Source organism: Globicephala melas, chromosome 5 (genome assembly GCF_963455315.2).
Source record: "Globicephala melas chromosome 5, mGloMel1.2, whole genome shotgun sequence".
Classification (NCBI taxonomy): domain Eukaryota; kingdom Metazoa; phylum Chordata; class Mammalia; order Artiodactyla; family Delphinidae; genus Globicephala; species Globicephala melas.
Window position 1 is genome coordinate 1,983,827 of NC_083318.1, and position 22,852 is coordinate 2,006,678.

General features: G+C 54.0%; 1 protein-coding gene across 1 annotated transcript; it reads right to left on the reverse strand.

Moving 5' to 3' along the window:
* Nucleotides 1–1,351: 1,351 nt before the first annotated feature.
* Nucleotides 1,352–22,213, reverse strand: NOP14 (NOP14 nucleolar protein). The gene is made up of 18 exons (XM_030876766.3): nucleotides 21,907–22,213; nucleotides 19,053–19,187; nucleotides 18,413–18,554; nucleotides 15,144–15,286; nucleotides 14,181–14,315; nucleotides 13,126–13,248; nucleotides 12,222–12,353; nucleotides 11,236–11,494; nucleotides 10,242–10,372; nucleotides 9,617–9,702; nucleotides 8,600–8,735; nucleotides 7,096–7,197; nucleotides 6,442–6,595; nucleotides 4,649–4,808; nucleotides 2,574–2,721; nucleotides 1,947–2,065; nucleotides 1,649–1,804; nucleotides 1,352–1,486 (listed from the first exon to the last, which is right to left on the reverse strand). The coding sequence occupies exons 1-18, from the start codon at nucleotides 22,099–22,101 to the stop codon at nucleotides 1,387–1,389; spliced, it is 2,556 nt and encodes an 851-aa protein (XP_030732626.2). The 5' UTR covers nucleotides 22,102–22,213; the 3' UTR covers nucleotides 1,352–1,386.
* Nucleotides 22,214–22,852: the final 639 nt, after the last annotated feature.

The window sequence follows — 22,852 nt, forward strand, 5'->3', positions numbered from 1 at the left end:
CCTATCTCTGAACAATCCTAGAAAAAAGGTAAAGATGCAGAAATCTCGTCCAACGTGGTCTCATCTGTCCCTTCCGCCTGCCACCAGGGGGCGCTCTGGCCCTGTCCCTCTGCCCTTCTGAGCCCCAACACGGCCTAACAGCGCCCCAAATCAAACTCCCGATTCTCCCCACCAGCCTCCCTGTTGGGGGAGCCAGAATCAGTTACCCTCTTCCCACATGTCCAGTCTCGCTAATCCTTCAATCTCTCCGTGGTCACTTCTGTGGCTGTGACCTCAGGGATGGGCTTCATTTTCTAAAATTTATTTCTGGCTCTGTTGGCTCTTCGTTGCTGCGCGGGCTTTCTCTAGTTGCGGCGAGCGGAGGCTACTCCTTGTTGCAGTGCATGCGCTTCTCATTGCCGTGGCTTCTCTTGTTGCAGAGCACGGGCTCTAGGCGCGCAGGCTTCAGTAGTTGTGGCTCGTGGGCTCTAGAGTGCAGCCTCAGTAGTTATGGCGCACGGGCTTAGTTGCTCCATGGCATGTGGGATCCTCCCGCACCAGGGCTTGAGCCCGTGTCCCCTGCATTGGCAGGCGGATTCTTAACCACTGTGTCACCAGGGAAGTCCCAAGGATGGGTTTCTTGATGTGAGTGTTAGGGCCACCCGGCAGGGCTGCCAGCTGAGGGTGAGGCCTCTGCCACGTGCCGCATGGTCACCTGGCGTGTGAGGACCAGTGCCTCACTCTCAGAGACTGGGGGCAGGGCACAGGGGCTGGGGGACTTGCCCACCTCTGCACCCCCGCAGGGAGGCAGCATTCTGTGCAAGGCCGTAGCCCCCAGCGCCGCGAGGGCGGGCAGGTGGCTCCTGTGTCTTTATGAAGCCTCCTGGGTCAATGCAGATGCAGCCCAACCCCATTTTGCAGTCGTCAAAATGCTCCGACTCAGCTCCTGACACGTGAGGAAAGCGGCCTGGCACTCCAAAGCATTAATCAAGACTGGGTATGGATTGGGGCAAAGCCGATCATGGCTGCTGGGGTGCCGGGATTACGGGTGATTTCTAAACTATGTGCAAACTTGTTTCACTGATGACTGAAAATTCATGTAACATTAAGTAACACTGAATTCTACACCTCAAGGCAAATACGCTTGGTTGACCAAAAACATTAGCCTGAATCCCATCAGTCCCAAGCCTCGTGATTAACTGAGGACTGTCTGGAAGTGAGGAAGAGAGGTGATTCTCAGTTTATCCGCATGTAGCTCCCACAGAAGCTTGGCCGTGTTCCCAAAGTGCAGTATGTCAGGAGAGGCGTTTTAACATGAAGCGAAGTACAGGAAAATAACTTGACGTTACAGCACCCCTTACGGCATTCATTACATAGCATCTCCTTGTCTGATTCATAAAACATAATTTATTTTTTGAACTTCTTCCTCTTCAGAGCCTTCCATTCACCTTCCTGTGTGGCCAGGCTGTTAAAAAGCTGCTTCACTTTTCGTTTTCTTTCCGCGTCCCTTTAAAAAAAAAAAAAAAAAAAAAGCCCATTTTTGGATACATTTTGGAGGACATCTTGCCCTTTTTCCTATCTGACCCAATAGCAGTTCACATCCGCGTGGCCCGCCCTCACCCCGGCCCAGCACCCACACCAGCCCCCGCCAGACCCCGTCGCCCCTCACCGTTCCATGATCTCCGAGAGCTGCATCCGGGCCAGGAACTGGTTGTCCTTGCGGATCTCCCGGACGGCGCCTTTAAACTCTCGCCTGTGCTTGTGGATCAGTCTCTTCCTCTCCTGCTCCTCCTTTGTGCAGCCCTGCTTCTTCCCAAACTCGAGGCTGAAGGTGCAAAGCCGGCCTTGAGGGCGCAGGGTCTGCGCACCCAGAGCCTGCCAGGCCCCGGTCAGGGCCGCCCCCAGCCACAGCCCCGGACTCCCCAGGCCCCTCTGGGGCTGGGGTGCTGGGGGGCCTCCGTACTCACACTTTGACCAGCCGGGGGGTGAACAGCTTCAGCGGCACCGGCTTGCTCTTCTCACAGACCAGCGGCCGATAGTGCTTCGGCTGCTTTTCCATTTCCGTCAAAATGCTCCGACTCAGCTCCTGACACGTGAGGAAAGCTGACACCGCCGGGCCTGCCCACCGTGGCCTCCGGAGCTCCTCCCTCCGGGCCGCCCCTTCCCCTGGGCCCGGCGGCTGCAGGTGCAGAGCCACTGTGCCCAGACGGCCCAGCTCTCACGAAGCTTCCACCTTCCTGCAGCGTCCTCGTGGCATCTGGCCTGGTGGGACTTCAGACCCCCAGACCCATCGAGCAACAGAACGGTCTCTCCCAGAGGAATGTGGGGAGCACACGATGGGGACCAGCCCATTCGTACAGAGGGGAGCCCCCAGGCCAAAAGGCAGGTGCCCCTCATGGCTTCCTGTCGCCTGGTGCAGGGCAGTGGGACCATCCTCAGAACCCGAGTGACCTGGGAGGGGCGCGGGGCCTGGAGCCGCTGCCCAGGCTGAGGGGGGCGGCTGGCCTTGATTCCTAGCGCCAGAACCCCGGTGACAGAAACGCCCGCCAGCCTGCCCCAACTCCGGGACACGGCCGCGCCATGGGAGGCCTCACCTGGAGCTCGGGCGGGCAGCTGCGGGCTGCCAGGTGCTCCATCAGGAGGGCTCGCAGGGGCTGCACGATGTCGTGGAAGGAGGGCAGGGTGCCATAGACGGTCACACAGCGCTGCACCAGAGCCAGACACACGGCCAGGCAGGACAGCCTGCATGGGTGACACCCGGCCTCAGGCAAACAGGAAGGAAGGGCCCCTCCCCGTCACCAACAAAGCCCATCATCTTGGCAAAGATGAAAACCTTCCACTCGTGGGCCTGGGCCGCAGGACCCTGAGGTCAAACATCTGCCCTGGGCAACGGCTGCAGCCCGATGGCTGATGGGATCAGGAGTTAAAGAAAACATCCTGCTTCCCTGAATAGGAAAGAACGTTGCGGGAAATGCAGCAACAACTTGGAAAGAGTACTCGGTGTTTTTTGTTTTTTAAACAGAAGAAAAAGTTTAGTAACACATATACATTTCTTGGGAGAGACCCAAGAAAACTGACTCACTCACTACAATGGCTGGAGCCCTCATCTTAAATAAACCCCGTTGTAGTTTTTAAATTACTAAAACTATTTCCAGTATCAAGCAGATACACTTTGAAAATCACACACATTCTGGGAAAGTTAGGTTTTCATGGAAAAAAACGGCCATCAGGATGTGAACAGACATTTCTCCAAAGATTATGAACGTGCAAAAGCACGTGGAAAGATGCTCATTACTAATCATTAGGAAAATCAAGGCAGAATCGTAATGAGACACCGCCTCATACCCATGAGGATGGCTACCATCAAAAATCCAGAAATTACTAAGTGTTGACAAGGATGTGAAGAAATTGGAACCCTCATACGCTGTTGGTGGGAATGTAAAATGGTACAGCTGTGGTGGAAAACAGCATGGAGGTTCCTCAAAAAGTTAGAAATAAAACTATCATCTGACCCAGCAATTCCATCTCTGGGTATAAACCCAAAAGAACTGAAAGCAGAAACTGGAATAGATACTTGTACCCCCATGTCCACAGCAGCCTTATTCAGAATAACCAAAAAGTGGGAGCAACCCAAGTGTCCACTGATGGATGAATGAATAAACAAAATGTGGTCCATCCACACAACGGAGTATGATTCAGCCTTAAAAAGGAAGGAAATTCTGATACCTGCTAAACATGGATGAACATTGAGGACATTACACTCAGTGAAATAAAATAAGTCACAAAAGGACAAATCCTGCGATTCCACCTATATGAGATGCAGCAGAGGAGTCAAATCCACAGACAGAAAGGAGGATGGTGGGGCTTGGGGTGTGGCGTGGGATTAGTCTTTAATGGGGACAGAGTTTCAGTTTGGGAAGATGAGTAAGTTCTGGAGATGGAGGGTGGTGACGGTTCCTTAACAGTGTAAATGTACTTAAGATGCCACCGAACCATACATTTAAAAATGGTTAAGATGGTAAATGTTATCTGCATTTTAACACAACAAATAAATGTCAACAAAAAAATTCAAATAACCATAATTTTTTTAAAAATCAGAGGACTTAGGAGAAAAAGTCCTAGTCCCCTCCTCATTCTACTTCTACAGACTGAAGGATGTGACCCCACAAAATCCCCCTGTTGAAACCGAACCCCTATCGTGGTGGTATTTGGAGGTGATTATGTCTACCAGTCCAGGAACACAGACGTGTTTCCATTCATTCATGTCTTTGTTAAGTACTTTCAACAAATGTTTTGTAGTTTCCATCGTACTAGTCTTCCACCTCCCTGCATAAGCTAATTCTTAAGTAATTTTATTCCTTTTGATGCTATTGTAGATGGGATCGTTTTTGCAATTTCCTTTCAGACTGTTCATTGTTTGTGTGTAGAAATACAACTGACTTTTGTACGTTGACTCTGTATCCAGCTACTTTGCTGAATTCACTTATCAGATCTGATAGCTCTTCTGTGGAACCTTTAGGATTTTCCACATATAAAATCATTTCATCTGCGAACAGAGATAACCCGGGTGCATCTTCAAGGCTGGGTGCTGGGTCACGTCTGGCTTGCAGCCTGGCCCCTCGGAGGTCTAAGCTGGCACCACGGCCCGGAGCCCCAGGCCCGCACGTACCTGGTGTGGTTGGCCTCTGTCTCAGTCTGGGCTTTCAGTCTTCCTGCCCACTGGAGGGGGAGGCTTCTCCTGTGCCACGTGGTCATGGCCTCCTCGTCAGAAACCACGAGCAACTCCGAGTTCTTCCCAAGTGCTCTGAAAGGGTGCACCAGAGTGTAACCTGGATTCCAAGTGGGACAGGGACAGAGTCGGCCTCTGAGGCTACCGGGCTCGCAGGGCAGGCTCTGCAGGGTGAAGCCTTTGGAAGTTCATTCTAACAAACATGTGCTGTGCTTACCACCAGAGACGAGCGACAGCTTTGACAGGGGTGTGTGGGCCAAGTCCAAGCTCAGACTAGGCCCCTGCCCTCGTGGGCAGACTAGACTGAGTATCAGTAAGAAACGACGGACAAAGGAAAAGCAGAGGAGGGTGAGGTGGGTTTGTCAGGAGAGCTGGGGCGGTGGGGCAGGGTGCAGAGCTCACCAGGCCAGAGAAGGCCTGCTCCAGAGACCCGGGGAGCGAGCAGGACTTAAGCCCACCGTTACTCAGAGGAGCAGTCGAAGCAGACGGAAGGGACTGCCGGGGAGGGTGCCAGGCCGGGTGCGGTCCAGGCACGGCAGAGTGGGCGGTGGCTGGGCAGAGGGTGGGGGGCATACGGGTGACAGCCAGTCTGCTGACCAGTCCCGACTCCAGCGTCCAGTGCCCTCCACCGGGGCCCCTCCTCCAGCACTGCAGCCACCCTGACGTCTCCCTGGGGTGTGGCTGTCCCCCCCGTGCCCATCCCCACGGCTGGCAGAGAGGAGCCCACAGCGTGGGGCTCAGAGAAATCAGGCAAGTGTCCATGTGAGGTTACGAGGAGAAAGTGGAAGGGCAGGGAAGGGAAAAGGAGGCCGGGAAAGCAGCCCCTCTAGACACGGAGGAGCGAGGGGACAAAGGTGGGCAGCTCCTGGAGGGCGAGGGAGCCGTGAGTGGGCAGAAGCGTGGGGAAGAGTGTCAGCATCCTGTGTGGGGGAGGGGAGGGGAGGGTGTGATAGTTCAGAAGAGCAACAACTGCTGAAACCCTGTCAGAATACTGCTGTCCACGATCTCCTTCCAACATTCAGAACATTGTAGGAACTACAGGAGCGGTGCTGCTGACTAGAGATAGACCGTGAGCTACGCCAGTTAAAGTGTTCTTGTTGCCACATAAAATGAGTAAAAACAAAAAGGTAAATCTTTTTTTTTTTTTGGCGGTACGCGGGCCTCTCACTGTTGCGGCCTCCCCTGTTGCGGAGCCCAGGCTCCGGACGTGCAGGCTCAGCGGCCATGGCTCACGGGCCCAGCCGCTCCGCGGCATGTGGGATCTTCCCAGACCGGGGCACGAACCCGTGTCCCCTGCATCGGCAGGCGGACTCTCAACCACTGCGCCACCAGGGAAGCCCCCAAAAAGGTAAATCTTAATGGATGTATTTTATTTACCCTCCCCCCCAAATACTGTTTCAACACACAGTCAATACAGTAAACCTCAGTATTTTATATATTTCTGGTAGGTAGTCTTGCCACCTGGGGGGTACTTTACACTAAGCTCAGACTCCCCACACGTGGAAATGGGCTACTGTGCTGGACAGATAAAGTGGGATCCTGATTGTTTTCAAAATGTGGGTTTACACACATCCACACAGAGGGAAAAAAGGATGCTACTCTGGAGGATGAGACTTGAGACTCTTGTCTTCTTTCTAACTTCCCCACATCCTAAGCTTTCTACAATGAATACCGATTCCTATTAAAAGTCTAAAGTACAGTATATTTGCAAACGCTGCCTCCCATCAACTCACCTTGGCTCTGCTTGTTGGGAGTTGCGATGTAAAGAATCCCAACAAGAAAATTGATGAGCTCAGGTATGAACCTCTGGGACAGAGACACATAGTCCAGGAGCACGCAGCACACGAAGAGCCCCTTCACCACGTCTTGGAGGGACTGGATGGGACACTGGCAAAGGAACACAGGGCACAGTGTCCACTTGGGAACAACATTCACAACACTGCGCCAAGCAGACAGCCTGGCTTCCGCGGGAAGCCGCAGGCCCCGACCTTCCTCTGCACGGAGGGGAGCACCGCCCCCACGGCAGGATCGAGGCGCGTGGCATGCAATCAGGCACAGAGCCCTGTGACCGTAAGGTCCCACCCTTTCGGAGCGGAACGCTGATAACTGCCACAGCAAGTGGGTACCGATCACACGCCCCCTCAAGGAAAACGGAGCTATTTGGACTTTTAAAGCCAAGAGGGGAACAGAACCCCAGATCAGACACGATGCCCTCATGCGCTTTCTGGGGTCACACCCTCTGCCACCTCGCCCGGGAGCTCTGGGAAGGAGCTGCTACGCAGGCCTCGCTGACGAGCCTTTCCTACTCCTGCCCCAAGGAGCGCCAGTCTCCGCGGCCCCGCTCAGCCCCTGGGAGGGCTGGCTCCGATGGGGAGGCCCTGACGTACCTTGGTTAGCAGCTGGCTCAGACACAGCAGCGCAGGCGTGACCACCGGGTGCCGGAAGTCAGAGGTTGGAAACAACATCCCAGCAATTTTCAAGTAAACGAGCTGGAAAGAAAGCGCCACCACACGGGCTAAAGAAGGGAGACAGCCTGACGCGCACCTCTGGGCTGTTCTGCGGAGACCAAGACCACCACCCGCCGGGGGCGGGGACTGCAGGCTGCCCGCGAGCACCAGGCCCCAGACGCTGGGAGCCAAGTGGCCGAACATCACCCTGTCAGCTCACCACCAGCCACTCAGAGGAAAGCCCACCAGCTGGTCACACACCCTGGGACCCTCACCCTCGATGTTGCCTTTAAAACCCCTCCCGAGGCCCTCAGGGAGTCCGTGTCTCTCGGGCACGAGCTGCCTGCAGTGAACGCTGCACGTTTCTTCCCCACAACCTGGCACCAGTCGGCTGGCTTTGCTGTGCGCCGGGCAAGGGTGGGCCCCAATTTGGTTCAGTACCAACATCAACTCATGAATCCTCACGCCAGCCTACGGGACAGGTACCACTGAGCCATCACTACCGCCTACAGCCGGGAGAGGCCAGGCCCGCGCAGCCCAGGATGGAAGCCCGGGCAGCCCGCCAACCCCCCTGGCCTCCCCACTACTCCTCGCCAGGGACAGGCTCCGGGGAGGCAAGGCTGGATACCCTCGGCCACAGCTCGGGCACCCACCTACCCCAGGTCACACAGAGAAAGGGGCCGAGGCCACAGACACTGGCTCAGATGCCTTCCCAAGGAGTCTACTGACCCACTGACATAAAGCCGAACTTTTTTTTTTTTTTTTTTTTTTTTGCGGTACGCGGCCCTCTCACTGTTGTGGCCCCTCCCGCTGTGGAGCACAGGCTCCAGACGCGCAGGCTCAGCGGCCATGGCTCACGGGCCCAGCCGCTCCACGGCATGTGGGATCTTCCCGGACCAGGGCACGAACCCGTGTCCCCTGCATCGGCAGGCGGACTCTCAACCACTGCGCCACCAGGGAAGCCCTAAAGCCGAACTTTTAAGTTCCTGCCCGTCGCCGTTAGCTCATTTCAACACGAAGACCAGAAAATGGAACGGACTGAGCAGTACTTCTTCAGTGACCAGAGCTGACGACACGGCCCACGGCTGTCGTGAAACGGTCAGAAACCTCAGAGAGGTCAGAGGTCGCTGTGCACAAGCAGGTGGAGCAACCAGCCCACAGGTTCAGGTCCTCAGGAAAACACACCCCGGGTCTGCCATCAAGACTAAACACGGCACCGTTCACGGAGAAGTCAAACCAGGAACTTTGCTCCTGAGCCCACATTAGCTAGTTGTTAACAGGTCAGCAGTCCTTCCAGGTCTGGCCCAGCGTGCCCTCCAGATGGCTGCGGAGGCTCTGGGGCAGACCACCCTCTTGAAGCCCCCAGCCCCTCCGTGCCATGGCAGCACACTGGACAGATGGCGGCCGCGGGTCAACGGCCAGATGAGACACGCCCCTGGCTTACCACGTCCAGGCCCGGGAAGGCCGCCCGGCCTGTGGTCTCAACCATTCCTTCCATGTCGTGCATGGCATCTCGGAGGACAAATTTCACGGCGCTGCTTGCGGCTTCAGGAAACATCTGGCAAAGGTTATACAACTGCCTGTTCATCAGAGACATGTCAGGGGAGAATGTCCGTAGGTAACAAAAACATAGAAACCCCCTCAAACCACCCACGTTTATCATCTTCCTGTGAAGTCACCTGCCGGCTGAGCTGGAGCTGGAAGCCCCTGGATGAATGCACTTTTCCTTACTGACACCTGGCTGGCCGTCTCGGTGATCCAGGTAGTTTTTCTAATAGTGTTTTATAATAACCTATAATCATTTTTGCTATTTGCTAAGAACCTGGTCGTAACTTCTCAGTACTGGTGGCAGAAGTAGCTCTGTTTATACAAGTAACAGCACGGGAGGCATATTCTAAGGGCCAGACGTGGCTGACAGTCCTGAACCCAGTGGTACCTCACAAGCACTCCTGGGGGCAGAGGCTGGCACGGGGTGGAGGCGTGTGCAGGTGGCCAGCCCGAGGGTACCACCAGGCACCTGCTCTCACGGACCCTCCCAACTGAGCACCCTGCCCGCTGCGCCCTGCTCCAGCCACCACGGGGCCAGGAGCCACCATGCTGCTCTGCTCTCACGGGGCCTGGTGCAGAGCCCGGCCCGGGGACCCCGCGCAGGACAGCAGCAGGTGGGCGAATGAAACAGAAAATTTGCCGTCAAATATTAATAAACTGACGGGGCCCTACTGTCTTAAAGTCGATTCGTTTGCAGTTAAAAGCAGATCCCATCTCTAGGGCAACGGGAGCAGCGCGTCAACACGACTTAGGAGCAGGATGGCGTACGGAAGTCACCGCAGCTGTGCGAGCTGTGGGCCCGCTGGCAAGGCTGCCTTAATAACTCCGAAGTTACTCTACAACTTTACTAAAGGGCACAAAATCTGTTCAACTCAGCCCCACGTTCCAGATAAGGCACCCCGTTTTCACTTACACAACCAACTTGTTGATTCCGCTGAGGTCTGGAGGATCACTTGCAGCCAAATCTCCGACGTATTCCAAAAGGAAGCCAAACAGTTTCTGCAGGAACAGGGTTGGGGCCAGAGCTCAGGGCTGAGCCCAGAACGGAGCTGCGGCACAGCACGCCCTGCCCCCTGTGCCCCCGCACCGGCTGGGGCGAGGGCCTCAGGGCCAGCGAAGGGGGCATGTGACCCAAGGCAGGCACACGGGCGAAGAGCACAGGGTCTGGGTGCTGCCTTGGCTGGCGGGCAACGCCTCAGTCCTAGACCAGGAGCGCGCCGGCCGGGCGCCAGAGGACGAGGCACGTTCCTAGCTATCTACTTCCCCAAAGCCTGGCTTTGCTGCGTGACGGTGTGCGCGGTGGACTCAGTGTAAACTGAGGTCAACAGCTCGGCCTCCTCCTGGGCCTGCCGTGGCCCTGGAGCTGACGCACACCCAGGCCTGGCTCTCTGCCCCCTGACCCACACCCCACCGTGAAATCTCGCGGCCGTAAGCACGGGGTGCACTTCAGGACCACCAGCTTCACGGTTACGACGCCCACACAGACCCAGGGCTCTTCCCTGACACTCCCAACACTGCAGACAAACGACTCAGCGTACTTCTAGTTTTGCTTTGTTTCCCACTGCGAGACTTGGATGGTTGCATTTCTGAATTCTCTCCACAACCAAAAGCTGCTCTTCCGTCGATCTTCCCGATAATAAAGACTTCAGTTCCTCGTAGGATTTGGGAGCTATCAAAATAAACACAAAACACACTCCACGCTTAACTTGTCAAATGAGAATTACGTTTCTGGTAACAGAGATAAAAACTGAACACAAATTAAATAATACAACTTCTTTTACTTCATCCAAAGAAATACTTCCGCCTGTTTTATAGAACCACTCATTTTGTGTAATTACCACACTGCTTCTAACGTGTGCCCGCGTGCCCGCCAAGGGTGAGGCTCGAGGAAACTGGGCTGCCTGCAACAAGCCTCGACGAAGAAATGACCCCAAGCTCCCCTCCAGGAGGAATCCCGCCAATGCCCGACACGGGGAGGGAGGAGGGGACAGTGCGTGGGCGGGGTGGCCGCCAGGACCGTTCAGAACAGGCTGGAAGCTGGAAGGAGCCCCGCGAGCAGTGCAGCGTCACGCCTGAGATGCCCCCGGCAGCCAGCTCCACCCGCCGGTTCAACCGCTCTGGAAACGCCCTTAAGTCGCAGGACAGCTTAGGCCTGCGGACTGGAACCGGATGGGGTGTCTGCACGTGGGACAGAGCAGCCCACCGTGTGCTACATGCCATGTCACGAGGCCTGAGCCCGACTCCGCGGCCACCCTTGCCCACAAAGGGCTGACTTGTCAAGCGGCAGGGACCTCCGCCGGCGGCCTGCAGAACTGCTGCAGCCACATAGCAGAGGCTGACGTGCTGCCCAGAGCACTCGGGTCAGATCCCAGGGGCGTCGCGGAGAAGGATGACCGTGCCTGTCTGCCAGCCAGGACAGCACAGACGGGCTGTGCCCGTGTGTCCAGGCCCGTACCCTGTCCCACTCCATGACGCATCCCGTGAGGCAGACGCCACCAGGTCACTGCGGTCACTCCCCAGTTGTCTGTCTACCTGCGAACATATAGGGCAGCTCGGCCCTGGCAGCCTCCCGGTCGTCGGCTGCCGATCGCTCCCCGGGATTCGGACGCTGCTCCTCCTGGGTCCTCTCGCTCCCGTCCTTGCTCTGCACGTCAGACTCCAGGCCTGAGGGGCCGTCCGGGCCATCGCTCTCCTCTGGGTCCCCCTCGCTCGAGCCTTTGCCCTCTTCCCCTTCGCTCTCACTGCTACTGGCTTCCCCGCTTGGCTCTTCCTCGACGTTCATCCTTCCATCCTGGGAACAGAGTGTGGGAACCAGCGGCATCACTCCTCAGGGGACAGCAGCTGGCACAGCCTGTGACCGTGTCTGAGGGCCGTGCACGTGCAGACGCTTTATGCTACTTGTCTGCCAGGAACACGCGGCCCGGTGCTGCACCGTACACGGGCGTGGGGCCTCTCTCCCACCTCCTTCGGGGCTGCTACGTCACGGGGCTAAAGGCCTGGGAACCGCAGTCCCCACACCCTGCCGCCAGGACTCTGGGCAGGGCTTGTCTCTGCTGGGGAGCGGCGGGGGTCCAGGATGCGGAAGGCGCCCCAGCGGACAGGCTCCGGCTGCTATGAGTGTCTGGCAGCCCCAGGAAGCTGGGGCTTCCTGGCATGTGGGCTGCACACGGAGGTGGTGGGACCTCAACATCGGAGGGTGACCCCTGACGACTCCCCCAGATAACCCAGTGTTTTGCGAGCACCCGGTTTCCCGTCTTGGAACCCTTTCTGCTCGAGACCCCTGGCCTTCTCCTATCTTCCTGCCCCGAGTGGGGCTGATGCTCTGAAAGGGGAGAGGAGTATAGAGCTAATGGGGCTCGCGGATGAAAAACCTCACCAACTTTAGAAAGAGCCCCAGAGAAACTGCTTCTAAAAAGACTCACAATTTCCACCTGTGGTAAACCTATCAAGTGAAAAACCAGGAAATGTGTTGCTTTAAATTAAAAAAAAAAAAAAGGAAACGAAGGCAAACATCTTACTTTGTAAGAAAGCAAACGCCTGTCATCTTTGTCTAGTACGAAGCCATCACTTAAGTCATCCGCCGACATGTGTTTCGGTCTCTTAATACGTTCGTCCTCCTCCTTTCCAAGCATCCTCCGGAGTCTTTCAGCCTGAGCAGGAAAGACAGAAAAGCTGTCTGCCGTGCTGTGAGCACGTGGCAGGGACGCACGCTCCAGGCTCCCTCGGCCATCACAGCTGCTTCAGGCCTGCCTTCTGCTTTCTTCAACCAGACACGCAAACCCTTGGCAAGCAGCGTGTGGAAGACTTATTTTAACAAAAATAAAAATACTGCGGCAGAAACATGTTCCCGTCACAAGGAAGGAAAAGCTGTCACCCTGGGGGCTTTCTGGCCAAATGATGGTGGCCAACCATCGGCTTCACTCACCACCAGGCCCCAGAAGAGGAACAGGACACCTTACACTGAGGTCTGCATCCATTTAACAAGCAGCTCAGCTACTCTGTCCCTCTGAGCCATGCAATGGCCACAGGAGACGGCCCACGAGGGGGTACTGAAAAGGCCAGATGCACGACAGTATGCCTCCACTTCATTTTTGTTTTGTGACGTAAGGAAATTTAAAAAACCTTTAAGAGAAAAGAAGTGAAAAGGTAGTGCACTATATCGCTAGCAGCTGTTCTGAGGTAAAGGGATTAGAAAGAAAGTCATTTTTAATTTGTTATATTGGGTATTATCTGCATTTATTTTTCCTTTTATAGTTAAAAAAAATAAAACAAACTTGTTTAGAGACTAAAAAGATTTCACTGGTAAAACACAGCACACCTCCAGCCCATTGAACACAACAAGGTGGAAAGGGCCTTTCCGGTAGTAGCAGCTTCCCAGAGCAGCCCTGCCCCTGCTCCTGCCTCGCCCCGCCCCCTAGACACCTCCAGGCACTTGAGCCGCTCCCGCTCCTCCTGGGCCAGCTCCTCCTCCGTCTTCATCCTGTTAGAGGGCGGCGCTTTCATTTCAAAGCCGAGCTCACGAACCATCATGTCGTATGCGTCAGGCTAGGGCAGAAAGAAGAAATTGTTTTTTTAAAGAAAAGACCTGCATAATGAGCTTCCTGCACATCCCAATTGTGGCTGGACATCTTTATGGAAGAAGCTAAACCACGGCCTAAGTCTTTTCTTCTTGTGTGACAGAGGCCTGTTCTAATCAGTCTCGAGGACGCCTTTAGGTCATATACAACTATTTGCTCCTCGAAAATTCTTAAAGTATGTCTGCTTTAAGAAAACTAAAACTTGGGCTTCCCTGCTGGCGCAGTGGTTGGGAGTCCGCCTGCTGATGCAGGGGACACAGGTTCGTGCCCTGGTCTGGGAAGATCCCACATGCTGTGGAGCGGCTGGGCCCGTGAGCCATGGCCGCTGAGCCTGTGCGCCCGGAGCCTGTGCTCCACAACGGGAGAAGCCACAACAGTGAGAGGCCCGCGTACCGCAAAAAAAAAAAAAGAAAACTAAACTTTGCTCATCTAGGCATTAAGCCTCCAAATGGGATTTTGGGGGAAGCAACAGTAAGGTCGACTCACAGATGTGCAGATGGCCACACGGCAAGGTAATCTGGTGAAATCCAAGTATTTTCTAGAAACCAGCAACTCAAACGAATGCACCTTCTCTGACAATTTAGACTAAAAGCAATGTGGTAGGAACCAAATATTGTCCAGGGGGAAAAATAAATAAATGTATATATCAATACACATACCAAGTCTTCTCATACCAAGAAACAACCATTTTCTTTACTTTCATTATTCTGGAGTAGATAGTGAAGTAACTTTTAGTCTATTTCCACCCTGATGTAACACACGTCAGATACCTCAATATAAAAGTTTAACAGAAAACTTAAGTCCTAAAAGGGAGAACAGATGTCTGGCTCCCCCTCTTCTGCAGAGAAAGGCTGGGTCAATGGTCGTGAGCCCAGGCTGCCTGTGAGGTGCTGACCCCACCTTGGGTTTCTCCTTTCCACCTCTGCTCTCGGATGTGGGTGTTTTACGGGCCAGGAGAGTCTGGATTTCTTTCCAGTCTTGGTCTAGCTTCTCTGTGAGTTCAAGGGCGTCTTCTCGTTGAGCCTGTCTCTCCCTCTGGGGAAAAAGAACAGAAGGCACCCCATTACTGCCGGCCTCCAGCAGACGTCCAGGCCCCACTGGACAACCGCTCAGCCCAACATGCCGACGGGGAAAGAGACCACGAGAAATCAGCATCTCAGGATCCCATCACGCAGAACGAACTTCCTGCTGTAAAACTGCTCTTCTAGATGCTCTGAGCAGTTTGCCTTTAGCAGAAGCAGTGATGTTTTGCGACTCTTGATACGTGCCACAACACTAAAACCAACCCTCCCCCCAAACCAAAACCAAAACCCCAAGAAACCATCAGAAGTACATGCTTGGGGCTTCCGTGGTAGTGCAGTGGTTAAGAATCCCCCTGCCAATGCAGGGGACACGGGTTCGAGCCTTGGTCCAGGAAGATCCCACATGCCACGGAGCAACTAAGCCCCCGCGCCAAAACTACTGAGCCTGCACTCTAGAGCCTGCGTGCCACAACTACTGAAGCCCGTGTGCCTAGAGCCCGTGCTCCGCAACAAGAGAAGCCACCGCGATGAGAAGCCCGCAAACTGCAACGAAGAGTAGGCCCCACTCGCCACAACTAGAGAAAAGCCCGCGCGCAGCAGAAAAGACCCGACACAGCCAAAAATAAATAAATAAATAAATAAAATTAAAAAAAAAAGAGGAAGTACATGCTTGATGAAACTTAAAATGCATTTTGTATTCCTATTCAAAGTGAATGCTTTTATTGAATTCATAGAAAATATTAGACACAGCCTAAACCGCACAGGGAGGAAAGACTTGAAAGTGTTCAGCAGCGAGGCTGCGGGCGGTGCTGCTCCGCAGCGAGAACGGCAGCGGACGCACCTTCTCCTGCCTTGATTTGGCGATGAGCTCCTCGATCAGCTCTTTGCGTGACTTCGGCTGTTGCCCCTCCTCGCCATGCTGTTGAGAGGTCTTCTTGTGAAGCGGCCCACCACCTCCTCCAAAATGGGCCGCCGTCAACTCAGCTGCAGACAGAGAGCAGAAAACCCCTCTGTGAAGCCAGGCCCGGCTGCGAAGTGGGTTTTGCAGTCGCTCTGCCAACGTTTCTCCAAGCACGGTCCTAAGAGCAGACTCCACGTTTAAGAGAAAACTCTCACCCACGGCAGGTGAGACTACAGGCACAGCGACACAAACCCCCAAGATGAGCCCCTCCGAGAAAACCCAGAGGCATAAAAAGACCAAACAGCTGTGATCCAAGTGACTGGAAACACCAAGAACCTGTTTTCCAATGTGTTAACGTCTCACAGAAGATGGGCAAACGCAAACTAGCTCGTGCCTGAGTCCTAAGCGGGCGTGCCCAGGACCAGAGCCACTTCACACCCTCCCTGTGTCTCACAGAAAGTCCCGGGGGCAGGGGGCGGAGCCAGCTACTAGAGTCACCGATTCCTAGGCTGCCTGAGCTACCAGGGAAGAAGAGAGAAAGAAAACATTGGGAATCGTCGATTTTGGAAGAGAAAGAAATTTTAAAAAAATCCAATTTCTTGGAAGAGAAAACAGAGGCTTAGATGCTAAGCAACTGACTTCAGATCTCATCCAGTAAGAGAAACAGCTCCTGCCTGTGGCCCTCTAACCCCGTCAGGCCCACAACCCGCCGTCTGCGCCTGCGCTCCGCCACCCCCATCATGCCTCCTTCTGGAAGCTGCTCTCGCTCTCCCTGCAGTAGACTCTGGCCCGATTTAAAGGCCAACGCTCACTCCTCTGGGCAGCAGCTCCCTCCTCCAGGCAAGGCTGTCTGCGGACTTGGGCGCCCACTGCCCTCCTGATGCCTCCCCTGGGCTAACAGGTACCCCAAACACCCCTGCGCATCCTGCTTCCTCTCTACCACCCTCGCCTACAAGAGAATTTCAGGAAGACCTCTTGGCCTGCCCTAGCCAACTCTGTCCTTCCCCACTCAAGTCCCTCCGGCTCCCGTTCCTGAGTAAAAGCCAAAATTGCTCCCGTGGCCCCGGGGGCCCAGCCCACCTGTCTGTACCATCGCCCCCTCCAGTTGCCAGGCTCCTGGCTGGTCCCAGACTGTGACACCACCAGAGGCCTGCACGACAGCCACCTCCTTCGTGACCCTAATCAGGACTGCCTGGCGTGTCCCAGACCGCTCCAACTTCATTTCCCCCACAGCACTTCTACTTCCGACCGGCCTGCGGGATTTAGTGATTATTTAGTTTACTGTCTGGGTCTCCCCAGAAAACTGAGCTGCAGGTAGGTTTTACTCACTGCTATTTCCCCAGAACCAAGCGCACTGCCTGGCACATGCTGAATAAATGAATCAGTGAATGAGTGACTCCTCTGCTTCCTGCAAAGTTCAGCATATTAGAAAACACTATCATTTAGCATTCTACTAATTCAAGATTGTTTACAATATTTTCTGAAAATAAAATTTACAAAACATTAACTAACGAGGTGGTAGTATATAAAAGATTCCAAAAAGGATTCTCGGAGAAAAGATAAAAAAAAAATCCATCAGTGTGTTTATACTGATGATAGGATTTAATTAGAAAACTAGGGTTGATTTTTAAGATGAAATTCTCCTAATCTAGGAGAACATATAAACTATGTAGTTGAACAAAACAGAATGTTTCCTAATGATTCATTTTAAAAGGTACGGCAAATATATTTATTTTCAAATATAAGAGGTTACCTGGAAATGTGCAAGTCCCCTGGATTCTCATGAGCTCATACTAAACATCAGAGGAGGATAGGAAACCTCAAATAAACAGTTGAGTCCCCAGGACCCAACACCTGGCAGAATGGGAATCCAACTTCTCCTCTAGTCAGCCAACCGTCACAGCCTATCATACCAACGAGGCCGAGGCCGACACCTTGTGATGAATGACCAGGCCGCCAAACGTTAAGGTGCCACGGCAGTCCCCTTCGGTGACAGTGAAGGTGAACGTGTTTAAAGCGAGGCGTGCATAAAAAGTCCTGAACAATGGAAAGTGCGCAGAGAAAGGCCCTCAAGGTGAACTATGTCCCCTCCTCAACCACGAAGCCTCAGCAGAGTTGAGGTCCGCCTCCCGGTGCTGTGGACAGAACCACGGGCTGCCCTAATTCCTAGGCCTTCTGCCCCCGCATCACCCAAATACCAAAAAGCAGTCATGGGCTTAACGGCTTGGCTTTCCACACACCAGAAAAACCGCTGAGTCAGTTTCAGTTTTGTGCAGCTTTGTTCTGAAGATGCTGACTAGAGGATATTCTAAATCATAAGGATGCTAACTTACGACATGACCGCAACTTTACAAAAGGGCCCAAGATGATCAGACCTGAACCGAGTCCTAACTCAGTTCAGTTGTATATCAGTGTTAACTAATGCCACGGTTTAACCTGCTTTGTTATTATCTATAAATAAGAAGCTCAGGACTTCCCTGGTGGCCCAGTGGTTAAGAATCCGCCTGCCAATGCAGGGGACACAGGTTCGAGCCCTGATCTGGGAAGATTCCACATGCCGAGGAGCAACTAAGCCCGTGAGCCACAACTACTGAGCCCACACGCCTAGAGCCCGTGCTCTGCAACAAGAGAAGCCACCGCAATGAGAAGCCTGCGCACCGCAACGAAGAGTAGCCCTGGCTTGCTGCAACTAGAGAAAGCCTGTGCGCAGCAACGAAGACCCAACGCAGCCAAAAATGAAATAAGTAAATAAATAAATTTTAAAAAAGAAATTAAAAAGAAGCAGCTCAATGTTACTTCCCCCACAAAACTGTCATAAGCGGTTCCAGAGAAAACAAAGACTAAAAGAACTAAGTAAACACTGTTAGTGCACACATTGGGTCAGAACTGGTAACAGTGGTAGCAAAGCACTGTGGGTTAGTACAGAAGAGCTGTCCTAGGGGTTAGCGAGGTGGGTTTTATCCACAACTCTGACTCACGGGTTGGTCAAATCATATTGTTTCTCTGAGCTCACCGGGTAAAATAAGCTGGGGTGAAGTTCAAACAAGAGGAGGGACACTGAGGTGCTTTCTGTGACAGACAGACAGCAGGCTGTCTATCTTATCTACATATACACATTCTTAGAGATCTACACCTGCATTTTCTAGGTGTGCAAGCAGGGCAGAAAGAACGTCAGTGCTAAGCAGACTGCCCCTGATCCCAGGCCTCACCCGACAGCACTCCTCGGTCCTCGGCATCGCTGTCGCTATCGACAATGTCATTATGCTTTTCAATGTCTGCCAAAGACTGGCCGTAATGAGTCAGTTCTTCATCTTCATTTAGGTTGTAGATGCTTTTCTTTTCGTGTTGTCGCTGACAGAATAGAAAAAATGAAAATCAGTCTCCTAAAATTTCCACATCCATTTAACATCAAAAAAAGAATGATTTTTTCCCCCATTTTTGTGCAATGTGACGGTGTAGCTTTAAGATTATTCTGGGTCATTTGAGCAATGATTCGGATGTAAACAGAACCCACAGAAGGTAAATAAATCAATGCGCCACCCTAAGGCACTGGGAAATCGTGCAGCTCTACCCACCAGGAATGCTCCACAATCCACTCGACCCAGCTGAAGGCAGCAGTTTAGTCCAGAACCCCAGGACGCATCACTGCCGGGCACTCTGGTTAAGATATTTATCCACCTAACTGGTATGTGCAAGAGGCTGCTTCCCCCTTGGTCTAGACAGGCAAGATACACGACTGAAGACCCATCCACTGTGCACTCACAAAAGTATAAACAAACAAGGGGGAAACGGCCTTCTCTTTGTATTTGACTTCTGTGTAAAACTACAGCAAAAGACTGTTTTCCATACCTGTTGTTCCAGAGCAAACCTCTTCATCATCTTCTCCTCCGGGCTTATGTTGCTATTGTATTCTCCAAAGCGTTTATCTCTAAATACGTTGGACTTATCCCTTTCTTTGTATTCCTTTAGCAAAGTCTGGGTGCGCTGAAAAACAGATCATAGAACAATCTCTCACCGGTCCTGGCAACTCTGAGCTCTGACGGCCTGGCAGTCTTAGTCACCAAAGGGGAGGTGCTTCCACAAGGGGACACAACGCTGGCTCTAAGGAACTGGAAAATGCCATTTTCTATGCCTCAGGCCCCTGAGACAAACAGTCCAAAAAAGGCCAATCTACTGGCTGGAAAGATTGATCTCAATTACCAAGGAGAAACTGGGTCGCTGCCATACAACGGCAGCAAAGAGGATGATGTCTGGAACCCAGGGGATTCTCTAGGGTGTGTGTTAGTACTTCCATGCCTAATACCAAAGGTTAAAGTAAAATGATGGCAACCAAAAAAAAGCAGACAATCGAGCAGAGGTCACTCCACCCAGGTGAAGAAGCCAGAGGAGTTCAGGTTCTAGCCGAGTAAGGGGAGCAGGGAACAATGATCTGAGAGGCCATTTATGTCAATGACGACGTCACGATCAATTACAGACACAGACTGCAGCAGCACTGCCTATCTGCTCTTTGCTTGTTACATACGTGCCATTATGTGTATATACAGTCACTCTTTGCTATTTGCAGATTCCGTATTTATGTATTTGTCTATTGGTAAAATTTACGTGTAGCCCCAAACCAATACTCTCAGCACTTTCTGGGTCATTCATGGACATGCATGTGATGCCCAGGAGGTGCAGTCGAGAGTGAGGACTCAGAACCCCACCAGCTGCACCACTTCCCAGCAAGGACTTTGGGAAGCGCCTACAGCCTCACCTGTAAAAAGGAGAGAATGGCAGTTCCTACCTCAGGCTCTTAAGGAGAAATGAGAAAACTGAGGCTTACATGATAAAGGAAAACATGTCTAGTCTGGAGCCCATGCAATGCCCATCCCCACATCTGCCCCCACAAGCCTGCCCTGGGGTGTGTGATGCAGGGGTGCATCGGAGTCGGCTATAAGTTTGTCTTGTCTACTATTACTGCCAGCTCCTTGCAATAAGGACGATGTTTGATTCAATTCAAAGATCAATTGGGGGGACTTCCCTGGTGGCGCAGTGGTTAAGAATCCGCCTGCCAATGCAGGGGACATATGTTTGAGCCCTGGTCCGGGAAGATCCCACATGCCGTGGAGCAACTAAGCCCGTGCGCCACAACTACTGAGCCTGTGTTCCACAACTACTGAAGCCTGTGCTCCACAGCAAGAGCCTGTGCTCCACAGCAAGACAGGCCACCGCAATGAGAAGCCCATGCACTGCAGCGAAGAGTAGCCCCTATTCACCACAACTAGAGAAAGCCTGTGCACAGCAACGAAGACCCAATGCAGCCATAAATAAATAAATAAATTTATTAAAAAAAAAAAAAAAGAAAAGATCAGTTGGGGTTTCCCTGGTGGTGAAATGGTTAAGAATCCGCCTGCCAATGCAGGGGACACAGGTTCGAGCCCTGGTCCGGGAAAATCCCACATGCCGTGGAGCAACAAAGCCAGTGTGCCACAACTACTAAGCCTGCGCTCTAGAGCCCATGAGCCACAATTACTGAGCTCACATGCCACAGCTACTGAAGCCCGCGCACCTAGAGCCCGTGTGGTCTATAACAAGAGAAGCCACCGCAATGAGAAGCCCGCGTACCGCAAAGAAGAGTAGCCCCCTCTCGCCGCAACAAGAAAAAGCCCGCGTGCAGCAACAGACCCAAGGCAGCCAAAATAAATAAATAATAAAATAAATAAATTTATATATAAAAAAAGATCAACTGGATTACATGCTGTGGGACAGAACACAGATTATGAGCCCATGAAGGCAGGGCCAGGTGTTACTTTACCTTTACCTCTCCACCTGCTAGAACACAGCTTAAACGTTAAGTGCTCAGTGGCACATAAAGGCTTCACAGGTGTCCAAACCCAGTGCAAACCCCAGCCTTTACCAGCTGTGTGACCCTGGGAAATTTACTTGACCTTTCTGTGCTTTAATTTGTTCACTAACTTACTAATGTCTCCTCCTCAGAGTAACAATAAATATCGTTAAACAAACCAATGAGCATGTCTCAGAAGCTGCAGAGAGAATGCCACCCGAACTGAATTTCAAAGTACAGAATACTCTGGAACCGTAAGCACAGGAAAGCTGGAGGCTACGAGACTTTCCAAGAAGGCAGCATTTCAGTTACCCTGCAAGGGACGAGGTTGTGCGCTTCAAAGGACCGATACATTCCTTCTTCAAACATCTACTGAGCATGTAATCCCCTATCCTGTCCCTAACCAGCGGAGCTCAAAGTCTCAACGAGGGCAGGTTTTAAGAGGTTCGCACAGGGGCCGCGGCAGCGCGGAAGTGACGAACTCTGCCTGAGCTGGACTTGTGTGTGGGTCTCCAAGGAGGGACGGCGGTTTTGCGGGGGAATGTCGTCCCCGCCCACGCAGAAGCAGAGGCACGAAGATGAAAACAGTCCAGCTGACACATGGCATACACGATACACGACGTCTCACTACTCCAGGCGCTGTCCCGAGGACTCTAAGTGGACGCTTCCCATTCTCCCGGCGGCCCTAGGATGTACGTACCACCATCATGGCCGATTTACAGAAGGGAAAAAGGGCACCGGAAAGTAAGTCCGTAGCTCGCCCAAGCCTGCCGGCGGCCCCTCGGTGCCGCAGGGGTTCGAGGAGCAGGGCCGTGGGTGGTCCCGGCCGGCAGGTGGGGCCGGGGGGACCCACCCCGGAGGGCCCGGCGCCCCGCTCACCTTCTGGAGGGCCCGCGCGCGCGACACCCCGGGCAGCCCCACGTCGTGGCGCGTCTTCCTGCCCAGGACCTGGAACTTCTGCCGGTTGACTTTCACCTCGAACGGGTTGGCGCTGGGCCTCGCCCGGCAGCCCCGCGCGCCCGCCGGGGCCCCGGGGGCCTTCCCGCGCGCTCCGGCAGACCTGGTCTTCCCCATAGCAACACGCGCTGCACCTCGGGGCGCTGACGAGGAGGTGGCAGCTACAGCGCGCGCTCCCTCCGGAGCTACCGCGCGGCCCAGCCGCCTAGGAGTCCCGCCCCCGTCTCGCGATAACTGAGCCAGCGAGACGTAGGAACGTTGGGTAAAATACTGACAAGCCCCCGCTCAGCTTTCCCGCCCATAGGCTGAGCAACTACAACTCCCAGCAGGCCGCGCTCGCGCCCCACCGCCTCCGCCCCGTGCGGGGCCTTCTGGGAGCGGTCCCGGCCCGCGCGGTAGCGCCCCAGCTTCGGGGTCCGTGGAGCGCAGCGCTCTGGCTCCCTCGTCTGGGGAACCGTTGACCGGAGCCGTCGTCGCCGGGGGGTGGTTCCCCGGCCAGTGAGCGCCTCCCCGTGCGATGGGGCCGACAGCCCGGGCCACGGCGCGGCAGGGGTGACCGCGGGGGCTCGGCCCGACCCCTCCTGGGCCGCAGTCCCGGGTCCCGAGGGCGAGGCGTCGCGGCGCCGGCAGCGTCCGACGCAGCGGCGGCGGCGGCAGCGGCAGAAGCAGCAACAGCAGCAGGAGGACGAGGAGAAGCGGCGGCCCAGTGCGGGACCGGACCCGGCGTTGGGCGAGCGATGCGCGGAGGCTGCCCCACCGCCGCCCCCGGTCGCCACCTCGCCTCCTCGAGTCCACAAAGCTTGGTCGCGGCGGCGGCGGTCGTCCATGGAGCTCGAGAACCTCTTGGCCAACTCGATGCTGCTGAAAG